General features: G+C 43.0%; 1 protein-coding gene across 1 annotated transcript; it reads left to right on the forward strand.

Moving 5' to 3' along the window:
* Positions 1-829: 829 nt before the first annotated feature.
* On the forward strand, positions 830-9,924 carry LOC118098942 (mitoferrin-2). The gene is made up of 4 exons (XM_035143212.2): positions 830-1,331; positions 6,475-6,703; positions 6,869-6,925; positions 7,516-9,924. Exons 1-4 carry the CDS (start codon positions 987-989, stop codon positions 8,106-8,108), a joined length of 1,224 nt encoding a protein of 407 aa, XP_034999103.2. The 5' UTR covers positions 830-986; the 3' UTR covers positions 8,109-9,924.
* The last annotated feature ends 6,589 nt before the right edge of the window (positions 9,925-16,513 follow it).

Genomic DNA, 16,513 nt, shown 5'->3' on the forward strand with positions numbered 1-16,513 from the left:
TATAAATATACAAAAGTATATTAAATACACAATGTAAAGAGAATATATATACACAGTGTATAAGGATTGCACCAAAAATGGTTATTGCCTATGATTACAGCTTACTCTTTCTATCTATCTATCTATCTATCTATCTGTCTATCTATCTATCATCTGTCTATCTATCTATCTATCTATCTATTATCTATCTATCTATCTATCTGTCTATCTACATCTATCTGTCATATCTATCTTCTATCTATCTATCTATCTATCTATCTATCTATCTATCTATCTATCCATCTATCTATCTATCTATCTATCTATCCATCTATCTATCTATCTATCTATCCATCTGTCTATCTATCTATCTATCTATCTATCTATCTATCTATCTATCTGTCTATATAAAACACACACAGTCGAGTCAGAAACGTCAGAATTCCTGCAGCTGTTGAGTAATTACTGTTGTTTTCCTGACCAGGTTCAGTCAGAAGTGATCAGTGGGCCCAGGTGTAAAAACCAGTGGGTGAAACCAGACCCTGGGCCACAGCCTTTGTATGAAGTTACTTATATTATTATTATTAGTTTATAAACCTCAGTTAAAATTCTTAAAGTTGATATATATATATATATAATATGTTTTACTGGAACTGCTGATCAAAGCTCTTCCCGGACATGTGACCTCCCACTGTTACAAAACAGTGACGCCCAGCGACTCAGAATCCCCGCCCTCTTTAATTGCCCGCCTCAACCAACTGACCAATCGAATGGACTCTCGGTGATTGACGTGTGTTCTGTCCAATCGGCGCCCGCTCTGCCCCTGACTCGCGGACGAACCCCCCGGATGTTTCCCGGCTGCCGCGCAGGAGCAGCGACCCGCCAACACGCTCCCCGGGAGACGCACGGATCCGCCGGGAACACACCGGGAACACACCGTGCACAGGCGGGTCGCTCAAGTCCAGGGATCGAACCCACTTCACGGACGTACACTCTTGGACGTTTGAATGGAAGCGGACGGCTTCGTGTCCCGGCGAACGTCCGCGGAAGCACCGGGCGTCGACAGCCGCGTCGCGGGCGCCGCAGCCGGGGCAGAGTTCCGATGGCTGGGCGGCAGGCTCCTGGACGCCGCCGGGGGATTTGTCGGCTCCCTTTCGTCGAGGATGCCCGGGGAACAGGACTTTGCCCCCGTGTTGCATCGAGCGACGCCGACGGACACCCCGACCTCTGCGGAGCCGGACGTGGACTATGAAGGGCTTCCGCAGGGAGAAGCCACCAGCACTCACATGCTGGCAGGAGCCGTGGCTGGAATCATGGAGCACTGCCTCATGTACCCCATCGACTGTGTCAAGGTACCGGCGCCAGGGCACGCACCACACCGCGTCATTCACAGCACGTTAGGCCCGGGGTTTTGTGTCGCTTCACCCGCAGCCACTGGCTCCGCAGCCCCGGTGCAAACGCAAAGGCCGGAGTCCGGTTAGCCACACGCTAACAGGGGCAACCTTGCTAGCAGAGGTCAGCCAGCTAACTAACGTTCACGCGAAAGAGCGAGAAAATAAGTGTTCACGGTGAAATGTGATTAATCATTATGTTTTTATGCGTCCTTCACTTTCACTTCCGCGTTGCTGCGTAATAATATAATCACGAGAAACGGTCAGGTTTGATATTTGCGTCTCCTCTCATTGAGCTAGCATGCTACACACGTTAGCTCATACGCTGAGGCTGCAGCGGCGCTCATTGGCTGCCGTGCATCCATTATCGGACACATCCCGAGCCGAGATGTGTTGCAGTTGTCGCCCTGAGGGGAAGTGGTGGATCCGGTGGTGGATCCGGTGGTGGATCCGGCTCCTGGCCACCACGCTGCTTCTGCTCCGATTTGATTCAGCCACGTATCACTTCACTTTGACCCGGGTGGTGGTGGTGGTGGTGTTGTTGTTGTTGTTGTTGTTGTTCCAGAGTACAACACTTACTACTTCTGGTACTTTGGTCAACAGAAGAGTGGAGGAGTAAGTTGATTTACTGACAATAGATGAAGTTAGTTCTTAACATGTATTAACAGAAGAGTCCAGAAGTCGTCAAACAGATCGACAGACACATTCAGCCTCGTTAGATCCAGAAGTCCAGCATTTATTCAACCCCCCCCCCCCAATACATCAGACATTGTGAATCGTAGTCAAAAAATATTTACAAATATACACCGAAGAACAGTCTTCAGAGTGTCAAACACTAATAAAGTATTTTTTTCATTTGAATTAGCAATAATTAGTAAAGAACAAACGTGGTTCTTGATTGTAAAATGTAAATTAACGAACAGGGTTTCTCTTTCTTTTTTAAAAATCTACATTTATGAATTTCATATTTACCTATAAATACTATATGTATCATACCGGGATACTTCCTTGCAGAGATATTTATAAATCAGAATCTGATATGCGTTCAATGGTGTGACTGTGTATTTTGAAACCACACAGGTTTTTCTTAAATTTGTTCAGTGACTGGCTATAAATAGAAGAGTTTCAGTTCCCTCAACACGGACAAATGACATTTGTGGTCGGGGGAATATTGAAGTAAAAAATATTAAAGGAAGTCGGTGCAAAGGTGGAAATAACAAGGATGTTGCATTCGCTCTGTGTCCCAACATCAAAACAGAGCTTCGCTAGTTGTCTCCAGTAATGCACCAAACAAAAATGATATAGACATCGACTTGAAATTGGTTTTAACCTGATTTTCATTGATAGTTTCAGAGTCTTTTTCATTGCAGGCACATAACTGCAGATTTAAACCTCCAGAGAAGATCCATGTGTTCAATGTGAGGAGATAGGAGAGAGTGGATGATTAACTCCGATAGGGCACCAGTCACTGGATCAACGGGCGACAGTCCAGTGAGATTGATTTTGGGCGACGAACAACCAGACTTGATATAAGGAGGTGTGTGTGTGTCGTGTGCACCGTTGTCCTCGCAGCCAGCCGTCCTCGTCTTCATGGATTTACTGTAAACCAATGTCCACGACATAACTGGTACTTGCAAAGCTGCTCAGCCACCTCAACCAATAATGGGTGAATATTAACTTAGTTTTTACTCAAACCAAACTGATCATGCTCCCTGTTAATTATGATTAACCCTACATCAACATTAATGTTCTTTAACCTCTAGCTGTTCTGCCACACAGCCTCATTTTTTTTTTTTTACAAATAGGAACTGTTATCCAACATGTCAGCTGTGTCAGCGGGGTCCCTCTCAAACATGGCTTTGAAATTTGACCTTAAACTCCCTGTGCTCACGACTTTCCAACTGTTAGTTACACAATTAAATGCTCCAGCTCTATGTGTCCTGTTTGTGCTGGGAAAGAGACAAAATGAAGCACAATTCAAAGGGGGGGGGCGTGAATATTTCACTTTGCTGGGAGTGTTTTTGTTTCCAGGTAAAATCAAGTAGCTTCCTCCAAGACATTGGTGATAATGGGAAAAGAAGATATCTCTGGGAAATGATGTTTATTTCCTGTTGGACTAAATGGAAAGGAACATCAAGTACGCTAATCGTAAAAACATCATTCTATGAAGATAAGCATATCTGTACGTGTTGCGTAGTATTAACACGTACTACATTCAATCAAACAAAGCTCTTATTCACTACACATTCTTTGATGATTAGTTTTTTCCAGTTCATAGCATTTGTTTGGCAAAACAGCCTCAAACCTTGTTTACGAGGAAAGTTTCCATTGCAGAGTTTTGCATCAGTCACGCAATGCGCAGCAGATTAAAAAATAAAAATAAAACATGACTGTGATTTACTAGGTTAGAAGTATTTTTATTTCTGATTTGTCACGGTGTTGTAACTGGCAGCAGGGTTGGTAAAAACATTATACGTAAAGTCACACTGATAATTACTTGTGGAAATGCATCATATAAATCTTTAAAAACGGGAAGGGTGGCAGATTTAAAAAGAAATCCACATGATAGTTTTTTTTGTGCCGTTAAGCATCATGAAGAATTGTGAAAAGGAAAGTTTTCTAAGTCTCTGATTTCAGCTTCTCAATTGTGAACTTTTTTCTTGTGTCAGTAGTTTTCTATTGTTCAAACTGATAATACAATGAAATTGTGGTCAGTTGCAGTCACAGGAACTCAAAACTAGTTGAGAATCTTTTGCAGCAGGGATGATTTAACATCTTTGCACGCAGACGTCACTGGGTTTGGTGCAACGGACCTGAAAGTAGAACAGATCCGTGATTGTTCCTCAGGTTTAAAGACCTTTATTGTGAAATGAGGAAGCAGCGTCTGAAAGAAGTAGAAACAACGACCTAAAGCACGATACTCGATGGTAGATTAAGATGTTGACCAACCTGCTGTGACATCAGGAAACTTCCTGAAAACCTCACAATACAGGGAGTTGTCTGCTAAGATTTGTATAATGGAAAACCAAACTGACTTCCTTGAGTTTGAAGATTTTCACCCATCGGCTTTGGGTCTGAAACAGACGCCCGACAGTCTCGACCAGAGAGGGAACAAAAAACTCATGTCGCAATCACACTTATTTTATTTTATTTTATTAGTGGAAAATTGAGATCAGTAAATACAAGGAAGTTGATGTGACACTGACGTCAGTAAAACAAGTTTCTTTTCCTGTGGATGTAGTTCCTGGACTTAGATTTACTTCCTCACTTTGTGTGATATGTCGCCAACATTAGATTTTGGGGCTTTCTACAGAAAACAAATCACTGAGACTAATATTATCTCGTTATGTAAAAGTCCAGAAAATAATATTCTGCTTTAGATGGAAAGGAAACCAGCTCTGTGACTAATGAGCTTATTTATATAAACCAGTCATCCCAGTAATGACATCTGATATTTCACTTGATTCACTGCGTAACAACTTAACGGTAGATGCATGGTTCTTCAGTCTGTGTGGATGATGGATGTTAATAGTGTTTCTTCTTTCTCCTCCAAACAAATCAAACATCATTTTTAGGTAAGCCAGGTCCAAGCCAGCTTTTAAATATCATCGTTTAAGTGGTAGATGTTAGTGTGTGTCGTCCTTTTGGCCTCAAACAAATGCACGTTTGTTCACATGTTTACTTCTGCTCCTGCTCAGTACTTAGCTCTACTTGACACCACATGTCACATGAGTGCTTATTAGCTGTTGGTTGAATGACGGAGGCCCAGACTCATCGTAATTTTTACTTCCCCGACAAATGCAGCTTTTAAAATAGCATCAGGCATCTTGTTATGATTCGTGCTACAGTTACAGCCCCCCAACACACACACTCCTGCAGACAGGAGAGAAGTTTTTCCCGCAGATTATGACGCAACGCTGGGTTTTAACTTCCTTGTTGCAGAAGAAGCGACGTCCCGTTACTCCATGAACATGATTATGAATTCATCAGGTTTTTATCAAGATCAGTTCTACATGTGAGTGATTAGAAAAGAGCAGAGGAGCAGAGTCTCTTGTTGATCGGTGCCAAGAAATGAGCCTGGATACAGGGGCGCTGCCAGCGGGGCCCGATGACTGTGAAGGCCATAACCAGAGATTTTAAGTTGCGAGCGTTTCTTGTATTTATTTATTTAATTAATTATATATAAATATAATAAATGATGATATTAAAACACCATTCAGAAAATACTGTCATTTTCATTAAGACATTATGAACATGTCTGTACATTACAGAAATATAAAATCATTGAAATATAAAGATATTTATTATCAAAACTATGCACAGTCACAACAATCATGAAAAACCAAAGATTAAGTGAAAACACAGGAAATGTAGAATATATACACATCAAATTATTACTTGTACTTTACAACTCAGTATTGCAACTAAAGCAGAACAAGAGAAAAGAAAGTTGAACATTGAAATGAACGCCAGGAATGTTTTGGTAAGCTGCTGCAAACAATGGTTTTGTTCAAATTAAGCCCTGATTTAAATGAACTGGTCTGATGGCTTTAGCACACCCCAGGTATTCAGGAAGGTTATTCATGGGGAGCATAGAAACTCAAATCTGAAAGGAGAAAACATTCCATTTGATTTATCATTTCCTCAGAAACTGGAAACAGGAATATCCTCAGTCGCCTCCAGGAGGCAGCCGTGCTCCGACGCCCCCTGGGGGGAGGGCGGAGGGCGGGGCAGTTCACTTCTTGCGAGATCTGGAAAGTTTCAGGATTACACAAACTGGAGTTTTTCAATTGTCTTCATTGCTCTGTTGCTTCATCCCCACAGGCTGATGATCTGTCCTGATGATTAACTTTACTGCTCAGTGTGTAGATGAGCTCACTTCCTTATTTGTGCTTTGATGTTGAATGCAGTTGTTTCTGTCTTTTAAGTGTGAAGTCTTAAACACTTTGAATGAGCATTGGGTTTAGATTCCAGGCGACAGATAGTCAGGGTGAGTAGCAGGGATACAAACACGCCGAGTTACACACCGAGCTGTGAAAGTGTCTCCTGCTGCGTTCTTCATACGTGAACTATCTATTTACATGTCCGTGTTTGTTCCCCTCAGACTCGTATGCAGAGCCTGCATCCGGAACCCGGAGCGCGCTACAGGAACGTGATGGACGCCCTGCGGCAGATCGTGCGGACTGAGGGTGTGTGGCGGCCGATCAGAGGCGTGAACGTGCTGGCGGTCGGCGCGGGGCCCGCCCACGCTCTCTACTTCGCCTGCTACGAGAAGATCAAGTTTTCACTCAGTGGCGCTATTCACCCCGGAGCTAACAGCCACTTTGCTAATGGTAAGAAGCCTCATCCATGATGCTCACATTTAATCATAACATGACTTTTTTTGTCAAAACCTATTGAATAGATTTGATTGAATAGTTTGATGTGTAATGGAGAAGAGAGGAAACCTGATGTTCTCGTGGCCGAGGCTTTAACCTCCTCGTGTGTCTGTTCTGCAGGAGTTGCAGGCTGCATGGCCACGGTGCTGCACGACGCCCTAATGAACCCGGCTGAAGGTAAACCCTCCTCTTTGCTTGTTAAGTCAGCTGTGACTGCACAGTGAAGACTGAACTGTAGGTTTGTACAGTACAAGTTCTCAACCTGCTTCTAAGACCTTTGTGGAAAATCCATTAGAGGGTGCAAGTCCGCGTCAGGACACTTGGGGGAGCCACAGACACAAGAACAGGAACACCAAATAACTCTGATCACATTTCAATCATTATTTACACAGAACATATTTATTGTGAACGTATATTTCAGTTATGATTGATGTGAATCTACCATATGTCAAAGCTTATGAGACCAGACCTGACTCTTCTGCGCTGGGTGATCGGAGGCAGATAAAACCCGTGTGAAGAGCTGCACATCTTTGATGCATGAGCCGGTTATTACCTCCATCAAGGAGGTTATGTTTTGAATAAGAACTTCTTGTTTTACGTATTCCACCCATTGTGACTTTCATATTGAGAAACTGTCTGTTTGTCACCCAGTTTGGATTTAATGACTCCTCACAGTTCTTCCAGTTCCTTCTCTAAATTGTGGAATCCTGTAAAATATATCCCTCCTTCCTAATTCCCACTCTTTCCGCTCTGTTTATTCTTTTCAGTTGTGAAACAGCGAATGCAGATGTTCAACTCGCCTTACCGCAGTGTGTTGGACTGCATGGGCTCGTTGCTGAGGCGCGAGGGCCCGGCCGCTTTCTACCGCAGCTACACCACCCAGCTGACCATGAACGTGCCCTTCCAGGCGCTCCACTTCATGACCTACGAATACCTCCAGGAGCTCCTCAACCCCCACAGACAATACAACCCTTCCTCCCACGTAGTGTCTGGCGCGCTGGCTGGAGCTCTGGCTGCCGCCGTCACTACTCCCCTCGACGTCTGCAAGACCCTCCTCAACACACAGGAGGCGCAGGCTATCCACGTGATCCAAGCCGAGGCAGCCACGGCAGCTGGAGCGGTCGGAGCTGCCGCCGCCACCGCCCCGGTCAGCCGGCACATTTCTGGTCTGGGCGAGGCCTTTCGGACAGTGTACAGGATGGGAGGCATGCCGGCGTTCTTCAAGGGCGTCCAAGCCCGGATCATCTACCAGATGCCCTCCACGGCAATCAGCTGGTCAGTGTACGAGTTCTTCAAATACATCATCACCAAGCGGCAGCACGAGAGACGGCTGCGCGGAGACCGCGACGGAGACAAATAAAGAGGTCTCATCTATGAAGTTCTGAAGAAAACAAACCTGAATTTTAGATTATTTGAGAAAATATTCAACTTTTAATTTGTTTACTGAGATCAGCTAAGTGCAGTCTTGTCTATTTCAAAGCAGGTGAGGTCGTGAAGTCAATGTGGGGTTTACAAAAGGTCCGTCGATAACCATCCATAAGAAGAAGGCTTTGGAACAGCAGACAGGAAGTGGTTCCGTGAACCCGCCCCATTAACATCTCATTCATGTTCATGGGTAACAGTCAAAGTAAAGTTCAATTTGTCCCTTTTGAACAAAGACACATTTACTCCTTACTTCCTGTTGACCACCTACAATGCAGTTTTGTATCATATTGTGATTTGTGTTTGGATCCTGTTCTGAACTCCAGCGCAGCCGATTTAAACAAATCCTGAGGTAAAAGTTCTGATTCAGCTTTAATGTTTAATTTGATGCTGTTTATGTTCACTTCAGATGAACTGTGCTTGAGTTGTAGCTGCTGCACTTTTACCTCTGTTGTGTTTTGAGGACAGAACAAAAATGTGTCCGTGTCCGAGTATTTCAGAACTGCACTGTAAAGAGGGTTACCAGCAAGTATTCAAACCATGTTACCTTCGGCCCACAGGGGGCGCACAGCTCAACCACAATGGGAAACAAACAGATGTTACAGAATCAGCCATATTGGATTAGTGTGAATTCTCTACACGGAACGAGGATCATAAATAATGTTGATTTTGTTTTGAGGGAAATGAAAAGTATTTCTTTCCCGTGGAACACACACACACACAAATTAAAAGTTAATTCATGATAATCTATCTTTTCCTCAGGTCTCGTCAGACCTCGGTAAGATTCAATAACTTTATTTATAACGCACCTTCTCATGCAGAAGGAAACATTCTAACGCAACAAGTCAAACGCAACAAATAAAGACAGATGCAACACAAGTGCTTTTAAATTCACGCACATCTGCACGGCGACTCGTCGGCGAGGTCGCAGCCGTGAAGGTCACGTTTACATTACAGTAGATATTTTATTTCTTTATTCAGACCATGCCACATATTCAGTGCAGCAAAATTATGCAATATCGTTATAAATAGGTCCTCGGTGAACATGTCAACAAACTGGGAATGTTCGTATAAAATGCAGAACTGGTAAATAGTGTTAGGAACTAAAGAGCATTTCATGGAGAACGTTTTTACAATAAGATTTTAACGTCATTTTCATTGCACATCATCTAAGCACTTAATAACGTCATCATTGTCAGAACAAGAAAACTATATAAAGAAAAATAAAGAATCTACTTCTACATATGCCTTCTGTCAGCCGCCATACATCCAACGCACAACTGCTACAAGAAAATCCTCATATAGAAATAATAATGTGTTTTGAAGCCATAAATCAGGATAAAATGTACCTAATATATATAAAAGTATACATATGGGTAAATAGTGATGAACCCAAAAACTCTAACCAGCTAAGTTTTAGATTCAACTGGTGTAAATTATTCAAATATGAAGCTACAAGTTTTTTCGACTGCTATAGATGGAGCTTGGGGTTTAAAACACAAAGCGATGAGTATTTTAAAAATGATTGTAGGGAGTGTGTTCCTCGTGTGAAGCCAGGTTTCAACATCGGGAAACAGGAGAACAGGAGAGGAACCGGTGGTTTGTCGGACGACGACGCTAATGTGAAAAGCTTGAACACTGTGTGAAAGCGACACCTGTATTTTGTGAATTGTAAATAAACTCGCTAAGGCAGCTCCTCGCAGAAGCAGGGTCTTCTCTTGGTGCTGGCTCTCCAAGCGCTGAGAGAATTTAAATCTGTCTGCCTGTCGTTCTTTGCTCTCGTCCTCGTCTCCTTCAGCAACATCTAACATCTAGAGCCGCTCGGACTTTCTCCCAAAGAACGAGAGGTGACTGGGATACGCTCAGCAGCCAGTTCGTTAGGAACACTGAGCTGGAACCAATGCGCTGTAATACAACAGTGAAGATCCATAAAGGTGTAATGATCCGTCTCTGTAGAAACTGTAATAAACAGGAGTTAATTTAACTGTACGATCGTTAGGAGTGAATGTTGGCTCCGGTTTAGATTTAGTTTAATTTATTAGGATCCGCTCTGGCTACAGAACCAGTTAACAACAGGCTGTTTGTGTGATTAAGTACATTTCAACAGTTCATTAATCGCAGCATCTTTTTTTTTTTTAAACAAAACATTGAAACCGTAGTGGAAAAGTGAGTCTGTGTCTCAACCAACCAGCAGGGGGTGCAAATACGATGACAATGGCCACCAGATAAACACAGTTGTAAATTCTGTGATGACAACACGATGGCAAAGACTTAGGAGACGATAGATGACGTCCTGGACAAAAGTGACTCAGCATTGGTTGTGCAGGAACTTCGGCAGGTTTGAAAACCACAGGGGACATTGGTGAGTCAGAGTTTTAAATTTTGCTACCACTGAAAAAGTTGCATAATCCGCTCGTCTGTTATTGTGATGAATTTAGTAATAATTTATGTAATTGATCAAGAGCAAAAACATTGTAGTTTTTTTTAAATTGATGGATGAAAGCGTTTACTCTATTCATCTATTATTTAAAAAAATTATCAGTTTTGTACCTAAATTTGGTTAATATAATATTTAGCTCGAAAGTTGGATCTCAATCTCAAGTAGAACTCATCAGACCCAATGAAATTTAAATTCTCTTCATGAGATTATCGTCGGAGCGATTATTTCCTGATGTCAGTTTAAAAAGGGACTGATGATATCTAATGGAAGCAGAGGAGCAGAGAACTGTGTCCTAGAAGACAAACTGAGGATCTGTCTGTCTTCATCTGTCCTCCGTGCTGCCTGGTTGGAAGCTGACGGGCCCGACTGACAGAGCAGCACCTCCACCCTCCCTCGGCCGAGGATCCTGTTTCACTCCGGGCCCCGTGTTTGTTGTCGTTCCCCGCGGCCTACAAGCTAAAATGTTGTCTTTCACGTCTCCTGTCTCACTTTGCCGTCCCCTCTTTCCTCCCCCCACCCCCCCCGTTGTTCTCTTTCAGCGCCGGGGCTCTGAAACGTAAGTCGATCCCTCTAGTCGGACAGGAAGGTCTTTGCAAGTGAGGTCAGGCCCCTCGTCTGGAGGGCGCATGGCAACAGGTCTGCTCAGAGCCACGGTCAACATCAGACGTGTGTGTGAAATGAGGTGACACACACCCAACTTAAATTCTCAAAAGATGCATACAGGTGTATATAGGTCTGCATTGATAGATATACATATATCTAAATGTGTATGTATTTATGTGTGTGTTTTTAGCTGTAAACCCCCGCCCCTCCCTGCCTCTCACTTTGATAAATGGAGTCCTTGGTGTTTAAATGGGGGACGAGTGTCTAATCTCTCCATCGGTGACGCTCGGCCTGTAAATCACACAAATACAAACCAGCCCACACTTCATATAAATGTGAAAACCGCATCAAAATCCTCATTTATCATAATTCCAGTTGGCAGCGGTTCACCACGTGCCACCTGCTTCAGAGCGGGGGCACTACACAGGAGAACACCCAGGAGGATGACTGTGTTTCTCTGTGGTGATAAAATACAGGTTCACTTAAAACAAAGAAGCACAACCCAGACTGAAGGGAAAAGACTCAGTGGAATCAGGAAGATGCATCTTACGGCTGCAGTCCAGCATCTAGAGACTAAAACAAATATATATATAATATCTAAGATGAATTAATACCCAGCCACGAGCCAATTTGAGAATAAATACCACCAAACTAAAACACAAATCAGCGTGTGTGTGTTGCTTTAAGTGAGTTCACGTACAGTACGTATCAGCTGATGTTTGTTTACAGTCACTTAAGTCTCCAGACCTTCGACTGTAAATAAAGATAAACGACTAATTAACTCGTTAAAGATAAGATAAGACTTTATTAATCCTGACGGAAATTCCTCTGTCAGCTTGCTCTGATATTACAGCACAGAACAATATAAAGTAGAATAAAATATAATAAAACACAATAAAGTATTTGGTCTTAAATACAAGTGACGATTAAAATACAGTCAAACTATAAGTGTATTGTAATGAAATAAAAAATGTATTGAGAGAAACTAATACTTGACTAGAGTGGCAGTAAGTAGAAATTAAATGATAAAGGAGAAAGTAATGTGATACTGCAAATTATATTAAAATTGAAATAATGCACATTATATTGAAAATAAATGAAACTAAAGAACGACCTAAAATGACAGAATCCATCTTTGTGAAAACATTATTCAACATGTTTTCTTTTCACTTTTTTTGTTTAGTTTAAATCCCATCTGCTAACATGGAGGAGTTCTGCTTTAAGACCTGTGCTTCAGCCATCCACCAGGGGGCGATACATATACGTTGGCTTCACTTTTGAAGAGCTGTCACGTCGTCCATCTTTAGAAACCGTCTCTGCTCCCGACTGTAAATTTCTTGAATATTTTCAGTTAAAACTAACGACATGTTTTTCACACTTTACCTCCGAGTTTCTCGGCAGCGTCGCGATATCCAGCTGTCCCTGAATCAGCTCTGTCGGCTTTGACTTAAGTGCCTTGCTCAAGAGCACCTGGGTATCAGCTGCTGATGGAAGCGAGAGCGTTACTCATCCATTTCTTCAGCCCAGCTTTTCCCAGCCGGTGCAGGACTCAAAATTAATGAGCCTAATGATTTTCAGTGAGACACACACTGCAATTTATGTGTGTTATTGTAAACGCTGACAGTTTGGGATAAATCTCCGTGGGCAGCGCTGGATAAACACTGAGCGCTGGTGTATCTTCCCAGAAACATAATGTTTTTGACCCAGAAAGCTGCAGCAGTGAGCGGATAAATGTGGATCGCAGCATAAATATTTAGATATCTGCGGCTGATGGACGAGCCTCGGCCCTTCTCTTGGCTGCTCTCCCTCTCGTCTCCCGCCCCAGGACACGGGAGACCAGTTAAAAGAGACGTTTTCCAAACAGCCGTGTTCGTTGCGAAAAAGCCGCTGCCCTGACGTCGGCGATCGTTACACGTGAGCCGACGGAGGAGAGACACTGTGCAGCCTCCAAACAGCACTTTGCACTAAAGCTCGTAGGTGTCACATTTTCAATTGGTGGATATCTCATTTAAATTCCCACAGGCCGAGATGTGCCGACGTCAGCACACGGGAGGTTCCTGTGATGCTCAGCAGAGCTCGACCTGAGGGGTTCACACTTTTACACTCACAGCTGATGTACGAGGATATTTTGAGGCAATACCTTCGAATATATCTTTATTTGTTTGTGCCAAGGTGGAGAAGACAGTAAGAATCGTGCAGGTCGGACCACACACCAGAAAACAAGACTCATCCGGTGTATTCTCTGGATCGAGGCCATTTTGGATTCACTCAGTGGAGCTCACACCTCACACAACTGTCCCTCAAATCAAGCTGCACAATCTCATAGATATCAGTTCTCTAAATATGCCTGATTTCTAAAAAAGAATCTGTATTTTTAAGAAAGAAAATGAAAAACAAATCAAACTATAACTACCCCCCTGCCCCCCAAATTAAAAAGATATTTTTAAATACTTTTTTTCTTGACCCATAAAGCCTCCAACAAAATGCTCCATCCTTTTCCGTATTGAATGTTTAAACATAAATTTCAGCCCTGCGCTGAAGTCCTGACATTATTCTGAATTTTTCCAGAGGGGCCCTTTGTGGAAATGCAATTATCTGAGTCAGTTGCTCCCCCTGGTGAAATGTCAGAGTGAGTCCATGTGAGAAAACAGCAGGACAATGTCTGGAAGCTTCCCAGCGAGCGAGTGGACGTGTTGATGAGGTTTCTAACAGAACACAAACATCTCAGGATGAAGAAGAGGAGCCGTGCACGTAGAAGACGAAGACGTCCACTTGGAAACACGAGGAGGTTCCAGAGCTTTTGGTGATGAGGGCCGACGCCGGTGTGGATGAGCTGTAAACAACAACACTGATCTTTCCACATTTATACGTCATGTCCGGCCTCCTGCTGCTCCACAGGCTCCGCCCCTCGCCTGGATGTTCCCCACATGTTCCTGTTTGTGTGAACGAGTCGTGACCCGACAACCTGCTGCTGCTGCTTCACAGGACAAAGATGAACTCCGGAAAATCTCCAGACACAATTTTCTGGAGTTTATGTCTGAAAACGGCTGCAGTGACAAACCTACCAACAAAATAATCAAGAGGTTCTATAGAGCGTTTTAGATACTTCAGCTACAACTCATGTTTGAGTTATAGAGGCTGCAGAAATCCTGATAGTAGGACGAACAGGTTTCTGTAGTAGTACTGCAGTAGTACTGTAGTAGTAGTACTCTTGTGTTCAGGCCTCTGCTGTAAGTTCAGATCTCTTTGCTATAAGTAGAAGTGTATGTGTGCTGCAGCCTGCCCGGGCCTGTCGGTGCTCGGCGCTGCAGCCTGAGCGGCGGCGGCTTGTTGAGTGTCCGCCGATGGGCGGAGGCGGAGTGCAGCTCTTCTGATGACCAATCACATGAGGCATGTGAGAGGAGGCAGCGGTTTGTGCAACAGCATGTGGGCGTTAAGACGGAAGCTGAGAGCGAGCCAAGAATCACTCTGCAACCAGATAATGACACCAGACCAGAAACATTACGACAAGATCGGGTTTTATTAGATTCAATACAGCACGTTAATGATTTCTGTGTGTAGTTCAAGCTTTAATCATCATGTTCCAAAGACGTTTTCTGTCCATTCGCTCAGATTTTACAGAACCTCCATGAAATTGGGTCTGGAGATGTTCCGGAGTTCATCTTTGTCCTGTGAAGCAGCAGCAGGTTGTCGGGTCCGACTCGTTCACAGCAACAGGGACATGTGGGGACGATTCAGGCGAGGGGCGGAGCCTGTGGAGCAGCAGGGGGCCGGACATGACGTCTAAATTCCGGAAAACGTCCGGAGCAACTGTCTCGAACATTCGTGTTCGGAACCTCCAGAACATTTGAGGAAATCGTCTGAAGTTCAGGTCTGAAGCAGCTTTTGGACCTGAACTCGGAGGATGAATCTGTTGTTTTAGCACCGACAGGTTTAATAACGTTCGGGGTTTTGCAGAGTGCTCCACGTTACCATGGTCACCCAGGCTACCTTGTTTCCTGCTTTTTGACAGGTTGGTTGTTCTGTTAACATTTTGGAATCAAACACACGGGATAACAGCATCATTCTAAAGGTCAGGACAAGAGAATCAGAAGACGTCTTCCGTCTTAATCCAAACATCCACACAGTGAACTGACGGCTTCTGTCTATTCAGCTCTTGTACTGTGTGATATGTTTGCTGCATTTCTTTAATTGTCAATAATTTATCCACATTAATTTAACACAAGATGTAGAAACAGTCATTTTAAGTAGTTATGAAATAGAGAATATATGAGACGGAGGATGTGAGGAACATAATTAATAATATTGTCATTTATTTGGATTGAAAAACATGCTTGAATTTAAAAATAGAAAAAAGTTCTTCCTGTGATTCATTTTCACATCACAGGTGAATTTGAATAATTGTCAATAACATGTGTTTCATATTGTGGTTGAAGTTTTCCCTTCAGGACGTGGATTCAGAGAAGTCCTAATAATAATAATATAATATTTCATAATGATTCCTCTCAATGTCTCTCACATGTGTATTTTCACAGAACGCCAACATGACCTGATCCACCTTCAGGAGCCGAGACTGAAACTACAAACACGATATAAAGGTTCATCAGTGAAGATTCAAGGTAAGAAGATGTTTATGTTGTTAAAACAGGAAAAAATCAAATGACGGTAAAGATTTGGAAATGGGAACAGACGTTTTCTAATTATTTAGATTATAGGGGACAGTAGATTATCGCTCATTGTGCACACACACACACACACACACACACACACACACACACACACACACACACACACACACACACACACACACACACACTGTGTTTGATGTGAGAGCAGCTGTGGTTGAAGCTGCTGCTGACGGAGCAGATCAGTCAGTAAACAAGGAAAATTAGGAAACTGAAAAACTCAGGGCAACTCCCGAGGGCAGTCGGTACGGTCAAACATTATATTTACACAGATTTAATAACAAATTCTTACCAGTCGATGTTGATAATTATTCTGATAAATGTCACATTATCACCGTTCAGGTTAAGTTTGAAGAACAGGTGAAGGTTTTGCTCGTGTGTGAAGGTTTTGGTTTTAAACAACTTCTCCTCCTCAGTGTGTATAAGTATTAGTACTAGTTACAGTATATGTTGTACTTTTTTATACTGGTATTTATTACATTTCTGTTGTGATAATTATGGATCACCTTGTCCAGCCCTGAAACTCACTGCAGTAGGGTTTTTAATCTTCGGGTTCAAACTCCTAAAGCTTTTAACAAAAGTTGTGCCGACTAATTTTCTTTTGTTCAGACAATT

This window comes from Hippoglossus stenolepis, chromosome 2 (assembly GCF_022539355.2).
Source record: "Hippoglossus stenolepis isolate QCI-W04-F060 chromosome 2, HSTE1.2, whole genome shotgun sequence".
NCBI classification, from domain to species: domain Eukaryota; kingdom Metazoa; phylum Chordata; class Actinopteri; order Pleuronectiformes; family Pleuronectidae; genus Hippoglossus; species Hippoglossus stenolepis.